Source organism: Desmodus rotundus, chromosome 3 (genome assembly GCF_022682495.2).
Source record: "Desmodus rotundus isolate HL8 chromosome 3, HLdesRot8A.1, whole genome shotgun sequence".
Lineage (NCBI taxonomy): Eukaryota > Metazoa > Chordata > Mammalia > Chiroptera > Phyllostomidae > Desmodus > Desmodus rotundus.
In genome coordinates, this window is record NC_071389.1 from 194292176 (window position 1) to 194319774 (window position 27599).

General features: G+C 58.8%; 1 protein-coding gene across 3 annotated transcripts; it reads right to left on the bottom strand.

The window, feature by feature from the left end:
* Nucleotides 1-558: 558 nt before the first annotated feature.
* CARD10 (caspase recruitment domain family member 10) lies at nt 559-27599 on the bottom strand. Of its 3 annotated transcripts, none has more exons than XM_053919542.2 (21): nt 27576-27599; nt 26725-26976; nt 25723-25860; nt 24043-24368; nt 20210-20401; nt 19222-19377; nt 18517-18642; nt 17252-17443; nt 15886-16020; nt 15488-15603; nt 14647-14675; nt 14119-14242; nt 6588-6747; nt 6051-6174; nt 5328-5571; nt 5072-5141; nt 3978-4080; nt 2625-2783; nt 2416-2531; nt 1768-1883; nt 559-1573 (listed from the first exon to the last, which is right to left on the bottom strand). In XM_053919542.2, the coding sequence occupies exons 2-21, from the start codon at nt 26957-26959 to the stop codon at nt 1342-1344; spliced, it is 3093 nt and encodes a 1030-aa protein (XP_053775517.1). In that variant the 5' UTR covers nt 26960-26976; nt 27576-27599; the 3' UTR covers nt 559-1341. The 3 variants fall into 3 exon arrangements, with proteins under 3 accessions (XP_053775517.1, XP_053775516.1, XP_053775515.1); XM_053919541.2 differs by lacking the exon at nt 27576-27599 and adding an exon at nt 27121-27300 and having other exon boundaries at nt 1768-1880; XM_053919540.2 differs by lacking the exon at nt 27576-27599 and adding an exon at nt 27121-27300.

A 27599-nucleotide genomic window follows, 5' to 3' on the forward strand; every position in this document is an offset into this window, starting at 1 on the left:
CCCAAGTTCATTACTGTTACCAAAAACAGTCATAGGAGGACTCAGGACAGCACATAGGCACACAAGGCCAATAAATGCTTCTTCAAGAGAGAAATCTCAAACCCCAAGCTCAAGTGGCACCTCCTCCAGTAAGCCTGCCTGGACTCCCAATGGAGGTGAACCTCCTCTCCCTGGAGGAGCTCTCGGGGACCTGGTTGCACACTGATGGTTTGCTCTTGGTCTCCTGGACTCAGCAGCCAGGCCCCTTAAACCCAGGCTGCACCCTGCTGGCCTCAGTGTCCCCACCCCAGGGAACACTCTTTTGATGTCAGACACAGCCGGGCTAACCGTGGGGGTGGCCTATCCGGGGGGCCCTCCTCTGGTCATTCAGGGGCAGGTAAGGTGATGCCAGCACAGATGGCGGGCGGCTCTGGGATGAGGCAGGAGTGAAATCTGACCCTCCCCAAGGGCACGAGGGACCTGAAAGGTGGTATCAGCCTGAGCTGGGGGTGGAGGCAAGTTGGGGGAGGTAAGGGGGGGCCCCAGACCAGGGATGCAAGCAAGCAAAAGGCCACTGACTTCTATGAGAAACTGTTTAATGTTCCATAATGTGCAGCTTCTGAGTGAAAAAGGCCCGTTAAAAATCCACGAGCCATACATTCTGGGGACGGAGCAGCCAGGCCCCTCCCCACCCGTCCCTCTGACAGCGGGCAGGGCAGGGAGTGGGCGCCGTGAGAACATGGTCCTGGGTGTGCTCACTGGGAACACACGCATGTTAGTGCCCAAGTATCATGGGGGTGGGGGATGTGACATTAACACAGGAGAGAGAACCACGGACATATGTGACAATAAGACACGGGGGCATAGGTGACAGTGGACCAGGGCAGCTATGACACCCACATGTGGACATATATACAAGAAATGTGAGCTGGACAGGCGGGAGTCACAAAGGGCAGACTCAGGGCTCCTGTGAGCAGAACAGGCTGAGAGCCGGGAGACCTGTTGTGCCCAGGGGGAGGGGACAGACAGGAGCCTGCCCCTTGAGAACGTGGGCATATGAAACTGTACACAGGAGAACTCAGACACTCCGGGGTACGCAATGATGGAGGGACACGGACCCATGAGCGGGGACACGGAGACACGGGGGCACACAGGAAGGCCCAGAGCAGCAAGTATGGGGCAGGCAGGTGGAGGTTCCACCCGAGGGCGCTGGCAGGATCACTCGGTGAGAGCCCAGGGCCGAGTCCAAGGGCCTGAGGAGGCTCAGGACAGGGAGGACCCAGCTCCACCACAGAGACACCAGGGTACCCGCTGGTGGCTTCCAAAGTGCGTGAGGAAGCCGCAGGCATCCGAAAGGGCCCCTCAGGCCTCGCTGCTGCCACAGCCTCGGCCGCTGCCACACTCTGCCCACACGAGCCGGGCCTGCTCCTGCAGGATCCGGCCACGCACAACCTTGGCCAGCTCCTCCGAGTGGCCCCACTCGTGGGCAGGCACCTGCACCCAGGAGCAGGGCAGCCCCCAGAGTGCCTGCTCAGAGCTGCGGCACTGCCGAAGCAGCTCCGAGTCCCGCCAGCCAGGCCGGCCCAGCAGACTCCTGCCAAGAGAAGAGAGTGGGCAGTGGGCAGAGTGGGGGACAGACAGAGAGACAGACAAAGATGGAGAGTTAGAGAGAAAGGACGAACGTGGACAACGACAACAAGAGACAGATGGCAAAGGGAGATGGAGAAGGGACAGAGAAACAGAGATAGGCATCCACAGAAAGGAGGAGGTTCTGGGGTCCTGCCTCACCTGACTTCCCGGACGTTCTTCTCCGTCACCTCCACGTGGATGACGATGGGGTAGATCTCGTTCTGGACCAGTTCCCGCACACCCCGAGTGCCCAGCTCCAACAGGCAGTGCTTCTTCTCAGGGGTCAAGGCTACACTTTACTTCCGGCCCAGAGACACTAACCTCCCGGCCCCCCACCCCCACTGTACCCCACATCCCTATGCCACACCCAGACCCTGACCCTGGGGGCTCATAGCAAGCACAGCCCCCTTACAGGGTCCTTCTTCCCCATCCAGAGAGACCTTGGCAGTGAGTGAAGAACCCAAAGGGAAGGCAGGAGACCTGGGGAAACAAGTCACTCTTCCCCTCTGGACCTCGGTCTCCCCATCTGCAGGATGGAATTCACCCCGCCCCGCCCCACCCCCGCCCCCACCCCCCACAGTCCCTGCCAGCTCCCAGGAGAGCGGAGAGTTTGAGGACAAGGTGGCAAATAGGTGAGAGGTATCAGTCAAACACCTCAAGGATGACCCACATGAAGCCAACTGCCCCGGCCCACCCATTGCAGGGAAGGGAAGGCCCCAGAAGGGCTGGGACTTGCCCAGAGCAGCACACGCCTGCCCTCAGACTGGTTCTCGGGCCCAGAAGGGCGGCCCCCACCCCAGCACCTACCTTCCCGACAGATTCCTGGATGGCACGAATCCTGCTGCCCAGCCCAGGGGTGGCAGGCCGGGCCTTGGGGGCTCCAGGCGCTGAGGGTGCACCCTGTTCCTCCCCGGAGAGACTTTCTGCAGAGCCAGGAGAAGCCAGATCAGAGGGCCAGTGGGCCTGGCTGTCCCAGGCTGCCACCTGCTTCCCCGTTTCCGGGCACAAAGGCTCACCTGCTGGGCACACCTGGAAGTCCAGCCGGGAGCTGGGCAGGTCTAGCAGGTTTCGGATGAGCCGGGGTGCCAGGCACTCGGGCAAGAGCACCACGGGCCGCAGGGAGGGCACCAGCAGTGGCCTCACCAGGCTGTAGGGCCTGGGGCTCCACTCCAGCTCTGTGGCAGGGGAGGGGTGCAGAGATAAGGGTGGGGGCAGAGCCCCAGCTCCTCTTCCCTAGGGCAGCCAGGCTTCAATACTTGAAACCCCATAATCTCAATTCCCCCATCTCCTTTTCCGTTAAGTCCTGCTGCTGCTCTCCCTACACTCACTCACACTCACACACACACACATGCACACGCGCATGCACACACGCACAGCAGAACTGTCCACCCTGAGGCTGTTCCAGGAGGCTCCTCCCTGACCTCCGCCTCTCTCTTGCCCCCTACAGGCCATTCTCCACTCTGCAGCCAGAGAGAGGTTTTCAAACTAAAGTCAGATCTTGTAACTCCCCTCCCTGCTTTCAATGCACCAGTGACTTCCCACGACTCTCTGGAAAAACGCCACATCTTCCACGTGGGTGACCCAGCCCTGCCAGAGCCTGGGAGCAGCCAGCCTCAGGCCCCATCACAGGCTTACTACTGCCTCCAATCACAGGGCCTCCTTGGCCCTGAGGAGGCCGCAGCCCCACCCGGGCACCCGGGTCTCCACTACAAGTGTCTCATCACAAGCCGGGGTGGGGGTCGGGGGTAGGGACAGGGATCACTGTGCCCTCTGGGCCAAGAACAAAGCATGACAGAGCTGGCGCTCGATACCCACTTGCTGCACTCGAGGTCCTCCAGATGCACCAGGCATGGCCCTGCCACTGGGCCTTTGCACTGGGCTGCCCTCTGCCTGGAACAAGCCGCTCTTCATCCTTGACGGCCCCAGTTCGATCAATCTCCCTTCCAACACAGCTTCCCTCACCACCCTCTCCTCCCTGCCTCTCGGAATTACTCCTCCCTCATCTGGGCTCCCTCAGCCCCTTCGCCCCGATCCGGCCCAAAGCCTCACCGTACTGCCCCCAGGAACCCACTCTGGGACCACGGCACAGCTACATACGCTCTGCCAAACAAGACAGGCCGGATCCCATGCGCACCCCATGCTCACAGACTCCTGAACACACCTGGACACGTGTGCCTGCCCCCCTGACCGGCTCCCTCAACCCCAGAGGCCCATCCCCCACCCAGGGGAGACTTGTTTCTCAGGCCCCTGGCATGGGCCCTGCCCACCGGAACACCCGCAGCAGGCCCTTCCAAGCCGAAGGACACCCAGAGGTGCACTCCTGAGCTCCACAGGCAGCCCTGGCTGCACCTTCACACCTGCGCACTCACCTGAGCAGGGCTCCAGCAGCAGCTGCTCTGGGGGATCCCCTGCAGGGGGCCCAGCATGCTTAGGCTTCACCAGCCGCAGCTGATCCAGGGCTCGCTTCTTCAGCTGGGGCGGGCAAAGGGAAAGCGGGGTGCCTGTGAGCTCTGTTCCATCCCACCCTTGGGGAGGGGGCAGAGTGGATGGGACCCCGGGCAGAGGGGGCCCCGGGCCACCACTGCTCAAGCATCATGGAAGAGCCCCTTCCTACTGGGCCTTCTCCTGTCCCCCCACCCCCAGCCCAACGCAGCTCCCCAGGCACTAAGGGCCCAGGGAAGCGAACCTGACAACCAGCGAGAGCTGGGGCAGCCTTAGGTCTGCCCGTCCCCCCTTTACAAATGGGTGAACTGAGGCCCAGAGACCAGAGGAACCTAAGGGCACAGAAGAGACACACTTTGGGGTCTCCTCCAGTGAATTAGCCACGTGGCCTGGGGGAGGAAGAGTAAGGGAACCAGTAACAACAGCACTCATTACACCAATAGCTGACAGGTGCCAAGTGCCTAGACAGGGCCCCAGGCATGCACGAGCCACTGCGGCCCTCTATGCCAAGGGGCCAGGCAGGCAGCGTCACTCCCCCTGTCACAGACAAGGACACAGAGCCTCCAGGGAGGGTCAGGCAGTTGTCCAAGGACGCAGGGCTGATTCAGCAGCAGAGCTGGGATGCAACAACAGACAGTCTGGCCCCGGAGCCTGCACTCCCAGCCCCTCTCCGGAGTCTCAGCCTCACTCTGCCCAGGAGCACGGCCCTGCCCAGTCCTCACCCAGAGGCTGGAAAAGGGCATGCTGTTGTTCTGTCAAGCACTTACCGTGTGCCAGGCACGCTCCTGAGCACCGGGCACACTGTCTCAACCTCTCAGCTACCCTGGACCCGAGTCCAGCTAATTCTATTTGCTGGCACACAGACGACCAACCAAGTCCAGATGAGGGGACAAGGTGGGGGCGTCCCTCCTCTCCTCCCTCAGCGCTCCCAGAAAATAAAGCCAGGCCTCTCTCCTTTTTGGACCCCAGCCTGGCAGCCGCTCTCCCCGGACCCTCACCCAGCTGGTGCAGCCCTGCTTACGTTACTGCGGGACCCTCGGTGCCGGCTGGCAGACAAGCACTTCTCCTGAACTTCCAGAAGCTGCTGGGCTCTGGGGGAGCAGGGGGACGTCATGTGGTATGTTTGTAGGAAGACAGGGAGCCCCTCACCTCCTCTTCTCTAGCCACCCCCCATCCTGTTTCAGAGGATGGAGAAGGATGGCAGAGGGAGAAAGAGGACCCATCCCGGCCCCAGCTCCCAGTGGGACCCTGTCCCCAGGCTCCTGGCTCTGGGTCACCTCTGGTAGTTGGGCACTGTGCCCCGGTCCAGGTCCCGCAACGTGAGGGGGTCGACCCGTGTGCAGAACCACTCCTGCCGCCGCTTATACGCTGGGTCCACCAGCCGCAGGATCTCTTGGGCTTTCACGCACAGGGCATGGGGGTCTGCCCGCTCGGGCAGAGGGAAGTTGGCTCGAATGTAGAAGGGCTCGGCGCCCAGCCCCTTCACCCAGGCGTCCAGGGCCTCGTGGAAGGACTGGCAAGCTGGGCATGGGCAGGGCAGGGGCAGCAGGGAGGGCAAGAAGAAGATGAAGTCAGGGATCGGATGTGGCCAATCCCAAAGCCCAGGCCACCGGGACCCCACCTTCCTCTCTTTAAAGGGACAGTCCGAGACCCAGAGAGAGCAGGACTTGCCCACGACCACCGATCCCTGAACAGATCGGTGTCCCTGAACTAGGGACAGAACTAGGACTCGAACCCAAGTATCTGGACTCCTGGCCAGTGTGCCTTTCACTATCAACTGCTTACTGGGGACAGAGGGAGAGCACAGGAAGACAACCAGCACAAGGCGGCGACATAGGGGAGGGGGGCAATGCCAAGAGTCGGGGGACAGAGCGTCTCCCTCTCAGGCCTCAGCTGTCCCACCTCCACGGACAGGATGAGCCCTCCCATGGGCCCTTAGCCTCAGCTCTGACCTTCTAGGGCTGGTGAGTTCCCAGTCCCTCCCCCCAGGCCACACTTACCCTTAGAGTCCAGCAGGAAGGGGAGTGTGGACACCTGGTTCCAGATCAAGGTTCTCTGCTGGGCCTCACCTTCCAGACCTGCCCCCTCCAGACCAGCAGCCTCTGCCCTTGGCTGGGAGGAAACCTGGACAGGGAGGGAGAAAAGTCAGCTTCCAAAGGCAGGACAGCCCTGGCTCTGGCGGGAGACTGAGTGGGGCTGACCATGTCTCACAATTCAGACATCCACCTCAGGGGGCAGACTCTGCTCCCTTCAACAGGGCTCTCCACCCAGCAGGTTGATCCAGGCCCTTCCCATATTTAAAAGCAGGGTTCTGTCAAGGTGCTGTCATTCTGCCCCACCTCCCAGGCCCTGCCCAATCAGATTTCACTTAATGCTGGCTGGGGTGGGGCAACCAGCAGTTAATCAGTGAGCCTGCCTCCTCTGAGGCCAATCCCGAGTAACTCTGCCCAGTGACCTAGATCCACCAATCAGAAGGCATCCAGCCCAGGCTAAAGCACTAATTCCGACCCCAGCCCAGAGCAGAGGAGGGGCCTCACCTCTCTGGGTTCCACCCTGGCAGACCCTGGCCCAGAGAGCACTCTCCGCACCACAGCCCCAGACCAGCTGTCCCCAGGAAACGGCAGGCCATCTGGGCCTCTGTCCTGGGGTTCAGGTCCCCCAGGGGGGCTCCGGCCAGACACATGGATGGCCAGAGACCTGAGAAGAGAGAAGGGGGGTGGGAATTAGAGTTCAGTCAGCATTTTGCATCAGTTCAACATTCTTGGAAAATGATAGGGATGCCCCAAGTATGCCACGACTCCCCTCCCCTGCCCGTTGCACCTGCCGTGCCACTGCCTGGAATGTGCTTCCCCCTTCTATGCTGGCCAACTCTGCTCATCCTTCAGGGCTCAGGCCAAAAGAGACCTCTCCCGCCCAGACCCCTGCAAAGGGTGAGGTGGGGCTTCCTACAGAAGCACCCCACCTGCACCTCGCCTGTCGCCTTTTGTTGCCTCCATCAGGAAGGACACCCTCAGAGCCAGGCGGCTGCTGCATTCCGCTCTGGATCCCTAGCACCAAACCCAGCGTCCGGCACATCGTAGACGATGAATCAAAGCTTGCTGTGCTCACAGACTAGGAAGGCAGGTCGCTGTCAGAACACAAGGCAGATCAGAGACGGTCCCAGCCAGCAGCGGGAGCACAGAGGGTGTGGCTTCCCAGAGGAAGCAGCGGTTGGGCTACACCATGGTCAAGAATAGAAGCACTTCGGTAACAGAGGAGACGGTGTTCCAGGCTGGGGGGCGGGGGGCATGAGCAAAGGTGTGGGGGACAGAACAGTGGGTCGAGGAAGAACTTCATGATAATAATAATAATAATAGCAACCAACACTTACTGGGGGCTTCCCATGTGCCAGGCACTGGGTGAAGCTCTGTGCCCTAATTAACTACTTATACATCCTGGGAAACAGCTCCCAGAAAAGGCAAGCTGCAGCCAGCCTACACAGGGCACAGCATCTGGCCCTCCTCTCATGGACAGTGGGAGATACTGACGGTTGAGTCACCAAGGTCCCCATTGTGGCAGGGCTCTGCCTGTCCCTGCATGAGAATTGGTGAGGCCTTATGGCCAGGCTCAGAGACCCCCTGGCCCCGGTACTGGAAAAGGAGAGGCCAGGGTCAATGGGTGTGCCCCAGCTGAAGAAGTGGCCCAGGGCAGAGCCCAGTCATCCACCCACCTCCCCACCCACCCTCAGCTGCAACACACAGACACACTGCCCCCTACTGTCAGCCTGTAGTCAGCAACCCTACAAGGACTTTAACCCAGTCAGCACCCAAGCAGAGTGGGGAAGTTTTGGCCCTGGGGAGCCCATCGGGGCTCCTGCCCCCTCAGTCAAAACAGAGAGTCAGGCCCGGGGGGGGCTGGGGCCGGACATGGGTGCTGGAGACATCAGAGCTGCCTTCACAGGTTCCTTCGGCTCTGGGACTGTCCTGTGGCAACGAGGTGGCGTGGAAAGGCCTGTGCAGACCCGGGTGGCCGAGGCCGGGCCTGGCTACGCTGCCCGCTGGCCTTATGGCTGGAGCAACACAGTCCAGTCTCAAGCCCCGGCGTTAACTGTGCCAGTGAGCTGGCTGCCTGATTCCCAGCCACCGCATCCATGAGGCGAGAACAGGATGGCACCTGTCTCCCACTTTGCGTGCGAGGGCAGATGAAGGGAGTGCAGGTGGAGGGGGCCTTAAACTGCAGGCCTGTTCCTAAGTGAGAACTGAAATTCTGGTTTTCATTGCAATGGAGCAGAAAATACAAGCCTGTCTCCCTTCAAGTAAACCCAATACAGTCTCGTGCCCCGTGCGTCTCCGGCCTGTGTATGGGGTTTCCCTCACCACTGGCTTCGGACAGAAGAGTTTCAGAAATGTGGGCCGGAGGGTGCCGGCAGGAACCCCGGGGCCAGATGGCCTGGCGACTTATCCTCCAGTTCTCAGCAGCCCCTCCGCCTCTGCCTGTCTCATTGCATGATGCAGGGGGACAAGAGGGGGGGCGGGATGCCCCTAGAACAGTGCCCGGTGGAAATTAGCCGGCCACTGTTCTCAGGTGTCATTCAGGACACATCGCCCTGGGGCCGGGGGCGCCACTTCCTCACCTGTTCTGAACCCACAGCAAGTTCACCATCATGGCTTCCCCAGACCAGGGCCCCACACCCCTGCTGCAGCACACCCCTCTGCTCCCTGGGATCCCCAAGTCAGGGCAACATGACCCTCCAAACCCAAAGTTTTCAGCCTCATTCCAACTCCTACTCTTCCTGAAGATGCAGCTCAGGCAGCCCCCCTCCAGGGTCCCCCTTTCCCATCTCCTTGAGGAGCCCAGCAACTTCTCTGAGCCTCCCAGCCCCTGGCTACCAACTCCCAGCACCTGGGGGCGGGCTGAGGGCAGGGTTCCTATCAAGTCCCTCTCAGTCCCAGGCCTCGGCGGAAGCAGGGGACAGAGACCTCCGGGGACTCCCGGGTCTCCAGCAACACAATCCTATGGACCCCCCACCCTGCCTGTGGGCGGAGTGAAGGATGAGGTAACCTGACCACCAGGTGAGGGCTCCCAGCTCCCTTCCCAGTATGGGGCCAGGAGATCAGGCCACAGGGAAACAGGGGGAACGGGGCAGTCCTTCACTCTGCCGGCTGGTAGCAGTGACGGCCCCAGTGGCCGGATGAGTGTCCGACCCCGCCCCAGGGCACTGTGGGGAGACCTCGGGGAGTGTACACGACACGACTGCTTTGTCCCAGGTCAGAGACCTCTGAAGCAGGGACTTGAGCAAGCCACACATATTACCTCATTTAATCCTCCCAGCAACCCTCTGGGGGACACCTGTTACTCCTTCATGTTAAAGACCAGGGAAACTGAGGCACAGGGAACTTGCAATGTAACAAGGGCTGCACCGCTGGTGAGTGGTAGAGTGAGGCAATGGGTTATTCAAACCCCTGGGCAAGGGTGAAGCCGCCAAAGGTCCTGTGTGAACAGGGGAAGGCAGGGCCACAACACCTGATGCTGTCCCCACCCTCCCCTCCCACTCAGGGCCTCACTGTCACCCAGCCCGTCCACCTGTCCGTCTGTCCTTCAGCCTATTCCAACACCCCCACCGCCCATCTCCCCTGCCCACTCCAAGACCCTGTGAGCTCAGCAGGGGAAACAAGGGCTGAAAACACCCGGTATGTCGTGAGCACTGAACACGAGTATGAGGGTCAAAGTGGCTTAGATGGGCCCTGGCCAGGTGGCTCGGTTGGTTGGAGCATCGTTCTGTACACCAAAAGGTTGCAGGTTCGATCCTGGTCAGGGCACGTACCTAGGATGTGGGTTTGATCCAGTCAGGGTGCGTGGATTTGAACCAATCAATGTTTCTCTCTCATTCTCTCTCCCTTCCTCTCTATAATAAATTCTTTTAAAAAGTGACTTAGGACTTCCAGCCAAGATGGAGGTGTAGGTAGACATACTGTGCCTCCTGGCACAACCGAAAGAAGGACAACAACAATTTAAAAACAAAAATCAACCAGAACTGACAGAAAATTGAACTGTATAGAAGTCCAACAACCAAGGAGATAAAGAAGAAACATTCATCCAGACTGGTAGGAGGGGTAGAGACGGGCAGCCAGGGCGGAGAGGACTCACAGAAAGGCAGAGGCCGGCGAGGTGGTGGATTGTGGTGGCGGATTGTGGCACGGGGTAGGCAAGGCTGCAGCTGGCCAGAGAGGCAGCAGCTGGTGGACCAAGTGACAGATAGCACAACTCAGGGTCCCAACGCAGGGAAATAAAGCCTCAAACCACTGATTGAAAACACTTGTGGGGGTTGAGGTGGCAGCAGGAGAAACTCTAAGCCTCACAGGAGAGTTCGTTGGAGAGACCCACAGGGTCCCAGAATGTATACAGACCCGCCCACTTGGGAATCAGCACCAGAGGGGCCCAATTTGATTGTGGGTAGTGGAGGGAGTGACTGAAAACCAGCAGAGAGTAGAGCAAGCGCCATTGCTCCCTATAGGACCCTCCCCCACATACAGCGTCACAGTGCAGCTACAAGCGTCACCCCACCCTGGGGAACACCTAAGGCTCCACCCCTTTACATAACAGGCACGCCAAGACCAAAAAAATGGCCCAAATGAAAAAACAGATCAAAGCTCCAGAAGAAATATAACTAAGCAATGAAGAGATAGCCAACCTATCAGATGCACAGTTCAAAACACTGGTAATCAGGAAGCTCACAGAATTGGTTGAATTTGGTTGCAAATTAGAAGAAAAAATGAAGGCTATGCTAAGTGAAATAAAGGAAAATGTACAGGGAACCAATAGTGATGGGAAGGAAACTGGAACTCAAATCAACGGTGTGGACCAGAAGGAAGAAAGAAACATCCAACCAGAAAAGAATGAAGAAACAAGAATTCAAAAAAATGAGGAGAGCCTTAGGAACCTCCAGGACATCTTTAAACATTCCAACATCCGAATTATAGGGGTACCAGAAGGAGAAGAGGAAGAGCAAGAAATTGAAAACTTATTTGAACAAATAATGAAGGAGAACTTCCCCAGTCTGGCAAAGGAAATAGACTTCCAGGAATTCCAGGAAGCTCAGAGAGTCCCAAAGAAGCTGGACCCAAGGAGGAACACACCAAGGCACATCAAAATTACATTACCTAAGATTAAAGATAAGGAGAGAATCTTAGAACAGCAAGAGAAAAGGACATAGTTACCTACAAAGGAGTTCCTATAAGACTGTCAGCTGATTTCTCCAAAGAGACCTTACAGGCAAGAAGGGGCTGGAAAGAAGTATTCCAAGTCATGAAAGGCAAGGACCTACATCCAAGATTGCTCTATCCAGCAAAGCTTTCATTTAGAATGGAAGGGCAGATAAAGTGCTTCTCAGATAAGGTCAAGTTGAAGGAGTTCATCATCACCAAGCCCTTATCACATGAAATGTTAAAGGGATTTATCTAAGAAAAAGAAGATAAAAAATATGAACAGTAAAACGACAGCAAACGCACAGTTATTAACAACCACACCTAAAACAAAAACAAAAGCAAACTAAGCAAACAACTAGAACAGGAACAGAACCACAGAAATGGAGATCACATGGAGGGTTATCAACTGGGGAATGGGAGGGGGAGAGAGGGGAGAAAGGTACAGAGAATAAGTAGCATAAATGGTAGGTAGAAAATAGACAGGGGGAGGGTAAGAATAGTACAGGAAATGTAGAAGCCAAAGAACTTATAAGTATGACCCATGGACATGAACTATAGGGGGGGAATGTGGGAGGGAGGGGGTGTGCAGGATGGAGTGGAGTGAAGGGGGGGAAATGGGACAACTGTAATAGCATAATCAATAAAATATATATATATATTTTAAAGATTTTATTTATTGACTTTTAGAGGGGTAGGGAAGGGAAGGAGAGAGGGGAAGGGAAGGAGAGAGGGAGAGAAACATCAACATGTGGTTGCCCCTCACACACCCCCTTGCTGGGACCTGGCCTGCAACCCAGGCATGTGCCCTGACCGGGAATCGAACCAGTGACCCTTTGGTTCACAGACCCATGCTCAATCCACTAAGCTATACCAGCCAGGGCCAATAAAATATATTTTTTAAAAAAACAAAAAATAAATAAAATAAAACATAAAAAAGAAAGATACAGGATTGTAAATAACCTAAAAAATAAAAAAATAAAAATAAATAAAAGTGACTTAAATGGAAGAAGGAAGGAACCCTTCCATCTGAATCCCCAACCCCACCCCTAAGTGCCTTGGGACAAATCCCTGACACCCCGAGTCACATTCTCCTTATCTGAGTAACAAGGCCGAAAATGCCAGACTTGCAGGCTACTCGGGGTTGAGCAACAACATGAGCTACACGCTCACTGTCCCACTCGCTCTGAGCCCAGCGCGGCTCCAAGCACTCCACAGGAATGCCCCCACAATGACCAAGGAGACTGTGGCCCCATTTTACAGAGCAGGAAACTGAGGCACTAGGAAATTCAGTGATGTGCCCAAGATTCCACAGTAGCAAGTGACAGAGCCAGGATCGCAGCTGACTCACAAAGTCTGTCTTCCCCACTGTGCTGTCCCACAGCCCCAGGACACATGCACCGGCACCTCGCCTCCCTCTCTGCCAGGCCCTCAGCCTCTTTCTCTCCCCATCCACCACCCCTGTGTCCACCCAAATCTGTGTTCTCCCCGTCTCCCTCCTCCCCAGGTACAGTATGGGCAGCAGAGCTGGCCCTGGGATCACATGGCTCCTGCCCCTCCGCCACATCCCAGAGCCCCCTGGACAACAGCCAAGATCCCTTTAGCAGGCCTAAGCTGGAAGGAGGAAGGGCCCAGTCAGGCAGGAAGGGAGGAGCCTCCACCCCTTCCCCCGAAGCACGTCCTGCACAGGGAGAAACAATGTCACACTGGGCGCAATGCCGGGGGGCAGGGCCCTGGACAAGGGCCTGGACAAGCTGCTTCCAGGAGGTGGGAGGCCGCTGGTGTTGCTCTGCCCTGATTTCCTGATGACCTGTTCCCTGTCTCTGGCATCCCCACTTTCCAGCTCTGACATCAGTGCTTCCTAAGCCCTTTCCAAAGCCCAGGTCTGATCAGGTCACTGTGGACTTCGGCCAGGGCACTTTCCAGCTGTGTAACCTCGGGCAAGCCCCTTCACCTCTCTGAGCCTCGGATTCTTCCTCTATGGAACAGGGATGATCATGCTGCTGCCTGCCTCCCAGGACAGCGAGAATGCTCTACGGCAGCCAGCAGCAGGCCTGCAGTTAGGGACAGCTAAACCCTCCCGGGCTTCCCAGAGGTCACCAGCCAAAGTCCACGCTCTGCCTGCCTGACTCATACAGCCTGCTGTGCTCGGCCCTCCCAGCCTTCCCCCGCATGCTCAGGTCAAGGCCAAACTCCAAGCCCATGCCTAGACAGCCTCTGCGCTCTCTTCCAGTCATCCAGCTGCCCTCCTCCCTCCCTACCTGCTCTCAAGCCAGGGCTGAGTTCAAAGGTCACATTCTCAGCCCCACCTTCTCCCTCTCCCCTCCTGAGATCCGCTGAGAGCCTGGAGAGGGAAGCTGCCCACACAGACACACAGAGCTCTCCGCCTGCAGCGCAATCTGAGCCAGCGTGTTTCGTGATGCCATCCCGGGGCTGTGTGTCCTGCCCTGGCCAAGGGGGCCCCGCCCCGCTCAGTACAGCACGAAGCTTTGCTGGGCGGGGCAGCCTTGCGGGGGCTCAGAGCTCAGAGGACAGGCAGAGTGTCCTGTGGAGCAAGTAGCAGCTACCATTTACTAAGCACCTACTACGCACCTGGCAAAGCTAGGTGCTTTACTGACATGAGTCCTAGACCCCAAACATCCACATGCAGAAGAGAGGAATCACTGTCCCCTTTAGCCGATGAGGAGACTGAGGCTCAGAGAGGTGAAGTGACCAGTCACATGGACGATAAACAGTGGTGACAGGGTTTGAACCCAAGGTCGGCCTGTGTCTGAAAACCTTGCTGTTCCGTCAGCGGCAGAAAGCGAAGGCTCTGCTTGCTTCTCCCTCCCAGCTCCTCCCCGCTCACCCAGTGTCCCCCTCGGCACCCCCCACGCAGCTTCAGTACCTGTTAAAGAGGTCCAGGCCACAACCTCCGGCCAGGAGACCATCCGGCTTTCCCAAAGGCCACACGCTGTCGGAGGATGAGGACGAGGAGAGGCCGGGGGACCAGGGCTTAAGTGTTACACTGTCTGAGGAGAAGAAGTGTGGGTCAGGGGTGCTGGACTGAGAAATGGGGGAGGGCCCAGGGGCCTGGGGCCTTGGCAGGTTTGAGCCCCAAGAACACTCTGGACCCCCTGGGCTCAGGGCTGGCCTGGGCCTGCCAGGATGACCGTTCTGTTTTCTAGAAGAGGGGCAAGGGTGGACCAGAACTGAGGAGGAACCCCACACAGCCTGGCCAGGACTGGGGCTGAGCTCAGAGTACAGCAGCCCCCGTACCCTGAGGTCCCCTGAGCAGAGCCTTCCGCCTGGACAGGGCTTGGCAGCACCTCAGGAAGGGGGACACAGGCCAAAAGCAGAGTGGGTGGCAGATGCCTTAGGGGAGCTAAACAGGTCCCCCTGGGTGAGTCCTCCCCATGGGTCCCCAGGGCCTCACCTGTGATGTCTGACATGCTGCTGAAGGACCTGGGTGGAGAGAGGGCAGGGAGGGGCAGGAGCTGAGGCTCAGCGGGCATCTGCCCCACTCCCTCCTCCTGCCCCCACACTGCCAAAAGCTCCTGCAGCCCCCAAGCAAATGCAGGTTCGACCCAAGGTGGGGGTCCCAGGCACAGGGCACTCAGGCCACATGGCTCCCCCAAACCCACAGGGCAAGAAGTAAAGCTCCTGACCTCAGCCCCAAGGCCTCCACCTAGAATGCCCTGGCCTGTCCTCTAATGCCACGGCCTCTAGGAACCCTGCCCTGACCTCTCACCCTCACTTCTACGTCGTCGTTCATGGCTCCTAGGCCTGCCTCCCACACTAGACCCCCCCCCCCCCCCCCCCGCCATCGCCTGCCCCACTCATGGCAGATTAACTCACGCAACCAAGCCTGCACCTGGGACGCACACCAGGAGAGAGGCCGGCCCCCCTCCCCCGGTCCCACCACCAGTGGAGGGGGCTTGGTTCTCCTGGGCCTGGGCCCGCTGGCTGCGGATGCCCAACCCAGTGCCAGCCTTGTGGCCGGGGACCCTGACCCCTCTGCAGGCCCCAGTGCCAAATCGCCCAGCTTTCCTAGGTCCCGGAACTCTGAGACTCAGCTTCAACGGACTCTCCTGCCAGCCTGCTTGGCTGGGGATGCCCCGTTCTGCCCTTTGGCCTGGTCTTAACCGCTGACCTCAGTCATGCCTGTGACTCTCAGGGCCTGGGTTTGCAGCGCTCTAGCCATTTAAAGGCAGTAAAGGGAGGAGACTGCCTAGAGCTGCCTCTGGCTTTCGGGACTCTGGGAGGCGCCTGCTTACCTCTTAGCCAGGACAGGGTCCTCCTCCCGCTGCCGGCGGAGGATGGAGCCCGCACTGGGTGGAAAGGGCAGGATGGACAGCCGGTTGATCTCCTTCTCGCTGTCTGTGGCCTCCTCCTGCAACACCACGACAGGGCCCAGGTCACCCCCACAGCACCTTCCCACACCTCCACAGACAAGAACTGGGGCCCAGAGCAGAGGAGGGGGCTCTATCCAGTCACACTGTGAGGCCCCCAGATCTCCTGGTGCCCAGGCCCAGCACAGAGGGGACTCTGGACGAGCTTAAATAAGGCGCTGGGCCTTCGTGTGCCTCAGTTTCCTCCTCTGTGACAGGGACCTGTCAGCACACTGGGGGGCTCTCTGCACGCTTTCATTCTGTGAGGTGGGCGGGTGTCTTACCGAGGGGTGGGGCTCAGGTGCCCCCACGACAGCGGCCTCCCCGGCTGCTTCTGGGCCTCCCAGCGGAGAAGGAAACTCGCTCAGGCTCCAGGTGCTGCTGAGGTTGGAGCACAGGGAGTGGGAGGAGGTGCCCGCCTGGGAGAGGCAAGGGGAGGGGTGATGTCAGCAGTGCTGGGCTGCCGGCCACAGTCACCTGCCGAATGCCTGCGTGTGCACCTCCAGAGGGGAGGCTCCCTGTCAGAGCACTCAGCCTGGAGGAGGACACCAACGGCAAGCAGACATGAAGGACACAGCCCCACACTGCCAAGGAGCCAGGGAAGGCACTTGGAGGCCCACCCGCCTGGGGCACCAGAGCACTTTCCAGAGGCAGTGCGCTCTGAACTGACAACTCAAGGATAAGTGGGTGCTACACAGATAAAACTGGGGGGATGGTCTAGGCGGATGGAACAGTGTGTGCAAAGGCCCTGAGACGGGACTATGACACGTTCCAGGATTCAAAGGCTGAGACCCAGAGAACCGGGCCGGGGGAGGATAGCAAGGGCTTTGTCTTTACCTAAGAGCCAAATTTTAAAAAACAACCCACCGAGGGTTTAAAAAGTGCAAAGTCACGACTCACACTGCCCTTGTCCTGTTCCCCCAGGTGTTAAACACACGTTCAGGTGATTATCTCCAAACAAAATCAAGATAGAAAAGGCAGAGTTGCTGGCAGAAGTCCAAGAACTAGTGTCTGGTTTGCAAGGGGCCTCGGGGGCACAGCTTCAGTACTGGCTAGCCAGGCGACCTTGGGCAAGCCCCTGACCCTCTCCGGGTCCTGGGCGATGAGGGAATTGGACTACCTGGTCCTTGAGCAGCTTTTAGAGCCCGTGTTTTGTATCCCAAGATGCTCCTAGGCCCTGGGGCAGCTGGGCTTCTCCAAGTGTATGCAGAGAGAGCCTTCAAACTATTCTTAGCAACCCAGGAACAAGCCCCGAAACCCAGAGACCCACGGACCTTTGTCCTGTTCCCTGATGTACCCTCCTAGCTGGGGTCCCCCACCAGAGCGGCACATTCTCCACCCTGGCCAAGAGCTGCCCCAAAGCTAGCATGTTCTTGACCCAGGGTGAGGCTCCAGCCAGGACCCACATATTCCCCTCCCAGAACCTGTGTCTTCTCAAGCCCAGGTGAGGGTTCCCACATGATCCCACTCCTGCCGAAGCCTCCCGCCCAGTCCTGTGAGTCCCACAACCAGCTGAGGGCTCCTGCCAGTTCCCCCATATTCCCACCCTTAGCTGCAATCTCCCACCAAGTCCCACGCGTTCCCGCCTGGCCAAAAGCTCCTGCCAGAACCCCAGCGTGCCCACCAGGACCCTCCACTCTAGCCCGTCACCTTGAGGCAGGGGCCGCCCTGAGCCCGCTGCAGCTGCACCTCCAGCAGGGCCTTGGCACCCTCCAGGCTGGTGAGCGTGGTCAGCAGCTCGTCCCGCTTGGCCTCCAGGCCCCGCACCTGCTTGCGGTACTGGTCCTTCTCAATGAGGCTCTGTGAGTACTGCAGCTGGATTCGGTCACGGCTCTGGATGGCCTGGGGAGGGCGGGCAACATGCTGTCCCAGCCTCCAGCCGACTGCACGCAGGGGGTGACAGCAGGAACAGCACTTCCTGTGTGCCTGGCCCTGGGCTTAGTACCAGCTCATTCAATCAATGCACTCACTCTCAGTCAGACATTCTCATTGCTCTCGCCTTACAGATAAGACGCCAGGAAGCGAGTGCAGGGCTGGGATTCAAACCCAGCCGGTCTGGCTGCGGATTCCAGGCTCTCGCCCCTTCCCAAGCACAACTTAAAACTGCGAGGCCTGCTATGTGGGGCCGTCTTCATTCCCTGCAGCCTGGGATAGTGTGGGAGACCGGATTCCAGACCAGCCCACTGCATCCACAGCACTTTTCCCCACGATGAAGACCAGGGTCCCTGAGTGCTGGGCCCATGGCCTGGACCTGCCACCCACTGCCTCTGAGAGACCTGGGGCCAGAGGCCCAGCAGCCAGGAGCAACAGAGCAACCTACAGAGCCCTGAGCCCACCTGGACCACAAAATCCGAATGTCCAGGATGAGGCCTCGAATCTGCCTTGTCACCAAGCTGGCCAGGGGATTCTGAGGCCCGTTCTGATGTGCAGACTTCAACTCCTCCAGTGGGATTCACGCTTGATCCAAGGACCAAACCTCCTGCCCTCCCCACTGCATGGGAGCCTCTCACAGGAGGCCTGGGTCCTAGAGGAGGTGGCCCAGGTCTTCAGCCCAGACTGTGGCCTCTGACTGTGACAGTGGTGTCGCCCAGAGTCTGGGAGCCAGAACTTTTGAGAAGTCCTTCATCAGCAAATATTTGCAAGCACCTCCCCTGTGTGGGCCTTGTTTTTGACGAGGACAGAATAGGGATTCAGAGCAGAGAGCGCTAGGATGAACTTCCCTACTTGTCCCAGGGGCTCAGGTGAGGCGGTGCGTTCAGGGGTGAGGCCGGCAGACCTTGAGTGCTCAAGGTCCCACGACTGTGTTAGCCTGGCCTCCTTGCCTCTCCTTAACAGTCTCTTTTCTACACTTCTGGTCCCGTCCGCTCCCCCCCGCCCGCCGAGCCAGGGCCTCCCGCACAGCAGGTTGGGCTCACCTGGTCCCGCTCCTTCTCGATCTCCTCCAGCTGGGCCAGCACGGTGGCCATGCGGTGCTTGTACAGGTCGCAGTCCTTCTGCAGCGTGCGGTGCTTCAGCCGCAGGTCCTCCATCTCCTGTAGGTACTGCAGACGGGCCAGCGGAGCAGCAAAGGTGCAACACGCCCAGGTCAGACCACAGGGTCGGCAACCAGGGGACACTAACCAGCAGGTGCCCAGCAGGCCCAGGGAGAGAGGCCTGAGCCCCCAAAACAAGTGCCCACCCCATCTCCCCAGCTGGGCCTCAGCGGCCTAATCTGTAAAATGGGACTAACAATAATAACGACCTCCCCAGCCCACCGGGGCCTCCCCATTTTCACTACCATCTGCTCCCTCACCCTGCTCTGCCACTTGCTCAGCCCTCAGCAGCCTCTGCCATGGAAGTGGTTGACTTCGGTTGCGTGTACGGCCTATGGCTTGTCTCCCCTGCTAGAACTTAACTCCCCAGGGACAGAGACATTGTCTTGTTCACGATGTGTCCCAATAAATACTTGAGAATGAATGAAGGCATGGTTCCCAGCACTGTGCCTGGCACACCTGCAGGGAAGGTCAGCTCCAGTGAACTGGTGACATGCACCCCCGTTTCCTCTCCAGGAGCCTCCGCAGGCTGCTTTAAGAAGGAAGGTGGCGACAGGGTGGGGGGTCACGGTGCATGGCAAATGTTACCTTGTCCCGAAGCTCCTCGGCCCACTGCAGCTCCCCCTGCACGGCGTGCAGCTTCTGGCACAGCTCCTGTCTGCTGTCCTGCGCCTCCCGCCAGTCATGCTCCAGGATGTCCAAGAGGATGCGCTCCGAGCCTGGGGCCCCCGGCTGGCTTGCCTCCTGCAGGTCAGAGGTCAGGGCTACCTCAGCGTCTGGCCCAGGGCCCACCTCAAGTGTCAGGGAAGGGGACACACAACACACAGCCCTCGGCCGTCAGCCCCACCCCACTGGCTCTGCCACCTTGGCCAAGGGCCTGGCCCCCGGGGGACCTTGGTTTCCCGTGTGCAGAGTGAGCAAGGCTCCATCGGCTCTGCCCGCCCGCCCTCCAGGGAGCGCCTGGGTGTGCATGAGGTACGCGGATGGGGACATGCGTGGACAAGTTCAGCCAGGGCCTTGTTCCTGAACAAGAACTAGGCACGCTTTCTCTTGCTCTAGTTCCCACCCACCACCCAGGGCAGCAGATGGGCGGCTACTTCCAAGCCTATTCCTGTACCTCGATGGTGGCTGAGCCTGGCTTAGGCAGGTGGACCATGGGCCCAGGATCCTATGAAATATACCAGAACCCTGGCTCCCATCCCCCACCTCCTGTGTGGAGCAATGGCCAGGCGACCAGCCCACACTGCCACTGACCAGCTATAGGACACCCAGCAAGCCCAGGGCCACTCAGACCTCAGGGGTCTCAACCTTTACAGGGCCACAGACTTCTACAAGTCTTGAGAAAAGCTGGGGGCCCTGCCCCAGAAGAAAGCTCACACACAAAACCAGGCGCACGGTTTCGAGGCGTTCAAAGACCTCCGGGGCCACCCAGAGACCTCAGACTAAAGGCCGGAGAGAACAGAGCACTCGGGGCTTACCACAGGAGGCCAGCCAAGCTCCACCCAGACCTCAACCCCAGGTGCAGACTCTCCATCTTCTGACCGCCGCTCCCCCACCCCGGGGCCACCCCCCTTACCTGCTGCCGGCCCTCCTGCAGCTCCTGCAGGGATGCTGTCAAACGCTGGTTCTCAGCCCGCAGCTCAGAGACCAGGTCCACGCTGTCCGGCTCTCTCTCCTTCTCCTCGGCCCCAGGGAGCGGCCCCCTGGCCCTGCGTGCCAGTGCACACTCTTCCTCCAGCTGGCTCACCTTGAGCTTCAGCTGATCCACCTGTGTACGGACACTCAGCTCAATCCAGGGGGGTGGGGCTCAGCCCAGGGCAGGACCCCAGCGAGGCCAGTGGAGAGAAGCGCTGCTCCTCACTGCTGGGTGCCTCCCAGACCCCCAGGGAGCCAGAGCAGGAGTCCTCCTGAACTGGTCCATGAAGAAAGTACAGGCTGGGCAGATGCGAAGAGGAAGGAGCAGGCAGCAGGGCCAAGCCACCCTCCCGGAGGGCTCTGCACCACAGCACCCTCGTCTGATCACCTGTCCCACAGTTCCGGCACAGGTACAGGCCGTGGAGCCCCGCACCAGCGTGAGGGAGGAGAAGGAGGAATGGGGGAACCAGGGTCTGGGCCCCAGCTCTGCTTCTAATTCAGTGTGGCCTTGGGTAAGTCACAGCCCCTCTCTGTGCCTCGGTCTCCTCGTCTCACCCAGACCGAGAGCCAGAGGGCTCCTAGGCCTCCCCTCTAGAAGATTGTGCTGTTAGTTCATCCCCAATAAGAACTCCAAGCCTGGGGTGCAGGTTTCAGCTGTATCCCTTTTACCCTCCATCATTCTGAGCAAGCCACTCACCACCTCCAGGCCTCAGCTTCCTTGTAGGTAAAACAGGCCCATTCAATCCCCCATCCCACTCTCAGCCTCCCAAAGTCATTGCAAGAATCCAACGGGACAGAAGGTGGGCAGAGGCCTTCACACTGGCAGAGGCAGGCTATAGAGCTGCCGGGGTGTGACAGTGGCTGTCTTCACAGCTTTGCATTAAATCCCAACCCGCCACCCATTCAGTGATGCAGCCAGAAGCTGGCCGGGGGCGGGGGGGGAGCGGGGGGGGGGGGGGGCGGCTGAACGCAGACAGGCATAATCAGTCTGCTGGACGATGAGTGCACTCAGCCAGAACTATTTTCCAGATTCATGTGGGGTCTGAGTTGGCTAGACAGTGACAAGAGTAGCAGCAGGTGGCAGGCCACAAAATGAAGTCATTGTTGGGTAAAGGCACAATGACCTCTGGTGCTACACTCTGGCATGCCAACGTCTGGTGCCCCGGGAGTGCCCCAGCCTCTCTTGGAGAATGACCTGCAGCCCCACAGCGCTCAGAGCCCAGCATTACAACACGCGCGTGCATTCTCTCTCTCTCTCTCTCTCTCTCTCTCTCTCTCTCTCTCACACACACACACACACACACACACACACACACACGCCTGGAGGCGGGGTCACTTCCTCCTCCACAAGGGACTCAGAAAAAAATTCATGATTCTCACATTCCTTTTGCCTCACAAAACATGCTTTGTGAGCCGCCGGAGAAAGACAGCCAGTTACAAGGGCAAGCGTGGTCACACCCTCTTCAGCAAACCACAGCCACACACCACGGCCTCCCGCCTGACCCTCGGCCAGCGAGTTCCCCCGATGAGCTCAGGGGACGGGGCACCTGGGAGTCTCCGCTGAGTGCCAGGAAATACGGATGCATTTAATCCTGGTGCACAAACTCACTTAGCACAAAATTATAGCGTTGGTTCCTCAAGTTTATGTTGCTTAGAAATAACAGCTCATTAAATTTGCACCTTATAAAACACAGTATTAAATCACAGCCACCACACACCTGTCCGTGGGGAAAGGGGACCCAAGCTGCCAAGACAGACGCCCTCAGCTGTTCTGTTCATTTCCATCTGCCCTGCCTTTGTTAATTTTTGTAGCAAAAAAAAAAAGCTCAAAAAATGTAGGCAACTTTAGAGTAGCTACATTTAAAGAAAAATGTATCTGTTAGTTGAATTTCAGTCCTTACCCTCTACCCCCTAAACTGGGAAAAAGCAGCCACTCCCTGCCTAGTGGCAGATTACCTTACCCCTAGGTGGTCATACTATGTGCACCTATGGCTAATCTGGAGACACCTCTAATGCCTCTTCTTCACCCCCTACCCCACCCCAGGAGACCCCAGTCAGCTGGAGACACACACACACACACATACACACAGGACACTCCCCCTGTCACATGCCCACACCTGCCACTTCTGGGGACCCAATTCATAATTACACCCAACCCGAAGGTGAGGGAAGCCGTTCCAGCCCCAGCGCCCCCAACACCCTGGGCAGCAGCCATCATGCTGTCCCCTCCGAGCAGCAGAACCCTTCTCCCAGGAAAAGCCTCACAGCGGGGTTCATGGATCCGTTTCAGAAAAAGAGGACATGGACGGAGACGGGGGACCCCAGCTCTCCCTGCCTGCCCCCCACGCCACCCTACCCCAGCAGTGCCAAGAGCAAAGTCAGAAACTCTCAGTATTGGGACCCTGGGAAAGTGCTCTAACCAACCTTTCTGTGCCTCAGTTTCCTCATCCATAAATGGGACAATAATCGTGCCCCCACCCCTGTCCCAATAGAGTTGTTGAAAACTCGAGGAGCTGGTACAGGGCAAGCAGTGAGGACCGCTCCTGGCACGTAGAAGGTGCCATTCCATTATACCATCCTTATCCATGACCTCCCACCTCCAAGATGATGAGGAAACTGAGGCAGAGAAGGAGGCCTTGCCCAGGCCACCCTTCGCTCAATCTGCAGCCAGTCTTGGGCCTCAGACAGCCCCACCTCACGCCAAACCCCAAGCAGGCCCTTAAAAAACAGCCTCCTGGTCCCCTCACACCCATGCATCTGCTTCCTACACCCTCGAGCAGGCCTGGCAGCCTGGGCCCTTAATCCCTGGGCTCAGCACTCCCGAGCAGGACTCACTTCCCCAAACATCGACATGCTGGCACGCACAGCCGCAGGCTCCTTCCTGCTCACCTGTGCGCCCACGCCAACAGCCTCCCACGGGCGCCCGTCACGGCCTGCAAAGCTGTGGCCTCTGCCGAGGCTCACACAGTCAGGGCTTCAGATCCCAAGGTCAGAGCCTTCTGCGTGCTGCTGGCACGGTTACATCCTTGAAACAGTTCCCCGGGGCAGGAAAATACCAGCTCCATCCCCACACTAAGTGCCACCGAGAAGGGAGGCTCGGTTTCTCCACCTGGTGCCAGGCAGACCTGGTTCGAGTCCAGGTTCCATTTTGCAGCTTTGTGACAAACAAGTCCCTTTCCAATCTAAGCCCCTGTGTCTAGGTTTGGACATGAGGACCTAGTGCACAGTGACCCTGGGGGATTGTGTGCCAGGGTGTGTGGACACCATACTGTGCACAGCAGCATGTGGTAATGACAAGAGTGACAACAGCGCACAGGTTTGGGCACAAACCCTGCACCACGCCCTGTACACACCTTCAGAGGACGGTTCCTCGTAACCCAAGGCCTCTCCGCCTCGGCGTTCACTAACATTCGGGATTAAATAGTTCTTGCTTGTGGGGGGCCGCCCTGTCCACTGCAGGGCATCCAGCAGCATCCCTGGCCTCTGCCCAATGGCACACCAAGCTCTACCCAGCTGTAACAACCAAAAGTGATTCCAGACATGGCCACCGTCTCTGGGGGCATAACCTCCCCCAGCTGAGAACCACCGTCATAACTCAATGAAACAAGCACCATCAACACCCCCACACTACAGATGAGAAAACTGAGGCACCAGGTGGTGAAAGGACTCGCCCACGATCCAAGAGCCGGCAGATGGCGGCTCTGGGATAGGAGCAGGCGACCCTATTACCGTCGTTTTTTCAAAGTTCGCCCCTTCCCCACTCCCAGGGCCTACCGCCAGCTGCAAGTCCCGGCTGCGCAGGATGGCAGAGTTCTTCTCCTCGCTGAGCTGTGCCAGACGCATGGCGATCATGTAGTTCTCGTCCTTCAGCCGCAGCAGCTCCAGGTTGCCCACCTCCCAGTCCTCCCGCAGCCGCTGGCAGCGCTCCTGCGCCTGCTGCTGCTCCCGCAGCCTCTGCTCCAGCCTTGCCCGCTCCTCCTCCAGCAGCCGGCCCCGGGCCTGCAGTTGCTGCTCCCGCTGCAGCTGGCTCTTGCGAGCCTCCCGCAGCCGCCGCACCTCGGTCATCAGGAACTGGGTCAGGCCCTCAGGCCCCTCCTCATCTGCCGGGGAGAAAAGGCAAGTCAGGCAAATAAAACCCACAGGGACAGCAAACTGCACTGAAAAACCCAAACCATTAGCACACTAGGGGAGAATTCCGGAATACATTTTTATAATTAGGGGGTAAGGAAGGCCTTCCTAACTAAGGCACAAAACCAGAGGCTATAAAAGAAAAGATAGACAAGTTATTATAACAACGTTAAAATTTCTGAATGATGAAAGACGCAACAAACGAAGTTAAAATGAAGGTGCAGGAGAAAAATATAGCAAAGGATTTAAACAAAAATGGCTGATAAACATGCTCTACCTCACCAGCAATAATAATAATGACTACTAACATTTTACTTTATTCTGTGGGCTAAATACTTATATTAATTTATTCAACCTTCATGACAACACTTAAGATCGCTACTATTAGAGGACCTACCCTAAAGACAGAAAAACTGAGGCACAGAAAGGTCAGGTTATTTGCCCAAAGATCCCTAATTGGTAAGCTATGAACTACATCTCTCAGTGAAGTACAAACTTAACACAGTAACATTATATTTGACATATCAAACTAGCAAAAATGCCTTATATCGCCAGGATGCATGAGGGTACAGCAAAACTGACACTCACACACTGCGGGTGGGATGTATGTGGACTTAACCTTTAAAATACACAGAGTCTTTGAGAAAATGCACCTCTCAGAACCTCTCCTCCTGAGACACACGCACATGTACGCAAAGACACTTGCAGAAGGGTGCTCCCAGTGTCGTCTGCAATGTCACAGAACTGGAAACAACAGTTCTGTAGATGTCCATCAACAGGTAACCAGGTAAATGACTTACGGCCCAACATCACTGGTAAACACTAGGCAGTCACTTAGGACAAGGTAACAGATGTGGGAAATCACAAATATCCATTGTGCTGAGAAAATGGATTTTCTCAGAATGCAACGTGTGGAGCAACACACGTAGGATAACCGTGTGTGTGTGTGTGAGTGTGTGTGTGAATGCAAAGACAGGGGAGACTCGTGTGACCAGCAGAGCAGAGCTGAAGGAAGAAGTAAAGATCTTTCCTTTTTATTCAAGTCAACTGGAGTGTTTCAATTGTTTTACGTTAGGAATGGTATGCCCGTGTCTGCAAACAAGGTCGGGGGCCTTGTGAAGTGTGTGGGCTCCGAACCACACTGACTGGGTCAGAGCCTCAGCCCCACACGCAGCCTGCCAGGGGCCTTGGGCAGACCTCTTCTGCGCCTCAGTGTCCTTATCTGTTCCACAGGGACGGCGGGACTGCTGCCCCGACAGGGACAGGGCAAGGAAGGAGCCTCTGCACGGATGCCCAAGGTGCGGCACCCGCTGCGGACCCACTCACCAAGGATCATGGAGCAGCGCTGGGCGGGCTCCTGGCCAGTGAGCAGCGTGAAGTGCTCGGGGTAGTAGAACTCCAGGGCTTCCAGGAAGGCCTCATAGCCCCTCTTGCCACGGCAGCGCAAGATGTCCATCAGGCGCCCTGGGACGAGGCGAAAGTGGGCCCAGGGTTCAAGGTGAAAGATTCCCGCAGGGCCCACAAGCCAGTTCCCCCACAGGGTTCCTGTGCCCACGTTCCCCAAATGTTTAAGCCATTGACACATGCAGGGGCCTGTCTCAACACATCGTGGGGAGAGCCCGACTGCCCGGGCCAGGAGAGCCAGGCGCCCCTGCCCACCACAGCACCTGGGCTTCAACAGCATCCCAGCGCCCAGCCCGCCTGCCCCCCACAGACACAGGGCTAGCAAATGCCGCCTGTCTTTTCGGTGACACTCAGAAGCTCCCTCTGTCCCCAAAAGCAAAGTAAAATATTTCTCCCATTGGCCAATTCCTGCAAGTCCATTAGACCCTCGTTCCCTTCGCCAGCCCTGTGGGTCACATCCTGTGGGCAAGGACACCCTGGATAAGCTGAGATGGCTCTTGAGCACTTGGAGGGTAAATGACTCTCCAAGGAGTGTGTGGCTCACAGAGGGAGGGGGCAGAGGGAACTGAGGAGATCAAAGAGCACCAAAGATGCCAAGTCCACCAGCTGTGACTCTGAGGTCCCTGGCTTCTCATGCCCTGCTGACCACATCCAACCCCCTTCTTTCAAGTGGGCCCAGGAAGCGGGAGGAAGCCCCAACCCCAAAGCAGACAAAACCCAGACGCCGGTGGGAGTGCTGCGGACCTGCTGGGTCGTAGCGGTGGTTCAGGGGGTGGCAGGTCGGTGGGCACGCCAACCCCTCCACTCTACGCCTGTAGAGACCGCGGCCCAGGGACCAGAGCTGTTGGCCTGGAGCCCACGGCTGGGTGCGCTGCCGTCCGGAGCGCAACCCACTTGGGCCCGACCCCGACCCCCGCGGCTCACCGGTGCGGTTGATGCGGCAAGGGAAGCGGTAGGTGCTCAGCACCTCCTCCTCGTCCTGCTCGTCGATGACCCGGCACTGGCGCAGATACGGCGTCAGTTTGGCCGGGTTGAGGGCGCGGGTCAGCCGGTGCCGGACGCCCTCGATCCGTTCCCACAGCGCGTCCTCCTCCGCCTCGGACCCCGAACCGGCCCCAGCCTCCTCCTCGGCCTCCCCGGCCTCGGCCCCTGCCGGCATGGCCGCGTCCTCGGGGTCTACGGGTCAGAGGCGCGGAGGATCGGCAGGGTGCCCGGGGCGTCGCCCGCCCGCCCTGCCGCCCAGTGTCGCCGGCGCCCCTCGCCCGCGCCCGCTCGGCCAGGCGGTCCGCGGCCCCAGCGCCCCCAGCGGCCCGGACTCACCCCGCACTCCGCAGCCGGCTCGGGCTCCAGGCTCTGCACTCGGGCGGCGGCTCCGCCGGCGCAGGGGAGCGGTGTCCCCCGCGCCCCCGGCTCCACCCCCGTCCCCGCCGCCGCTGCCGGGGCTGCCCGGGCCTCCCCACATCGCCGCCCGGGGCCGGGCCGAGAGTCCGGCCGGCTGGCCCCCCGCACGTCCGCCCGCACGCCCGCCCGGCCTCCCCGCCGTCCGGCTGCGCCTCCCCCAGCTTCCTGTTTCCCGCCGGCTCTCTGGGCCCGGCTCCTCGGGGTCGGTGTGGCCCGCCCACACCTGCCCGGCCTCCACGTGGGGCGGGGCGGGACACGCTCGCTCACACCCTCCCGCACGCCACAACACACCTTCCCGGTCACAAGGCGCCACTCCCCTAGACCCGTATCGTCCCCCCTGCCACCCTCCACCCGCAAGAGGCTCAGGCTCACACCTGCCAGGGACGCAGCAAGGACGC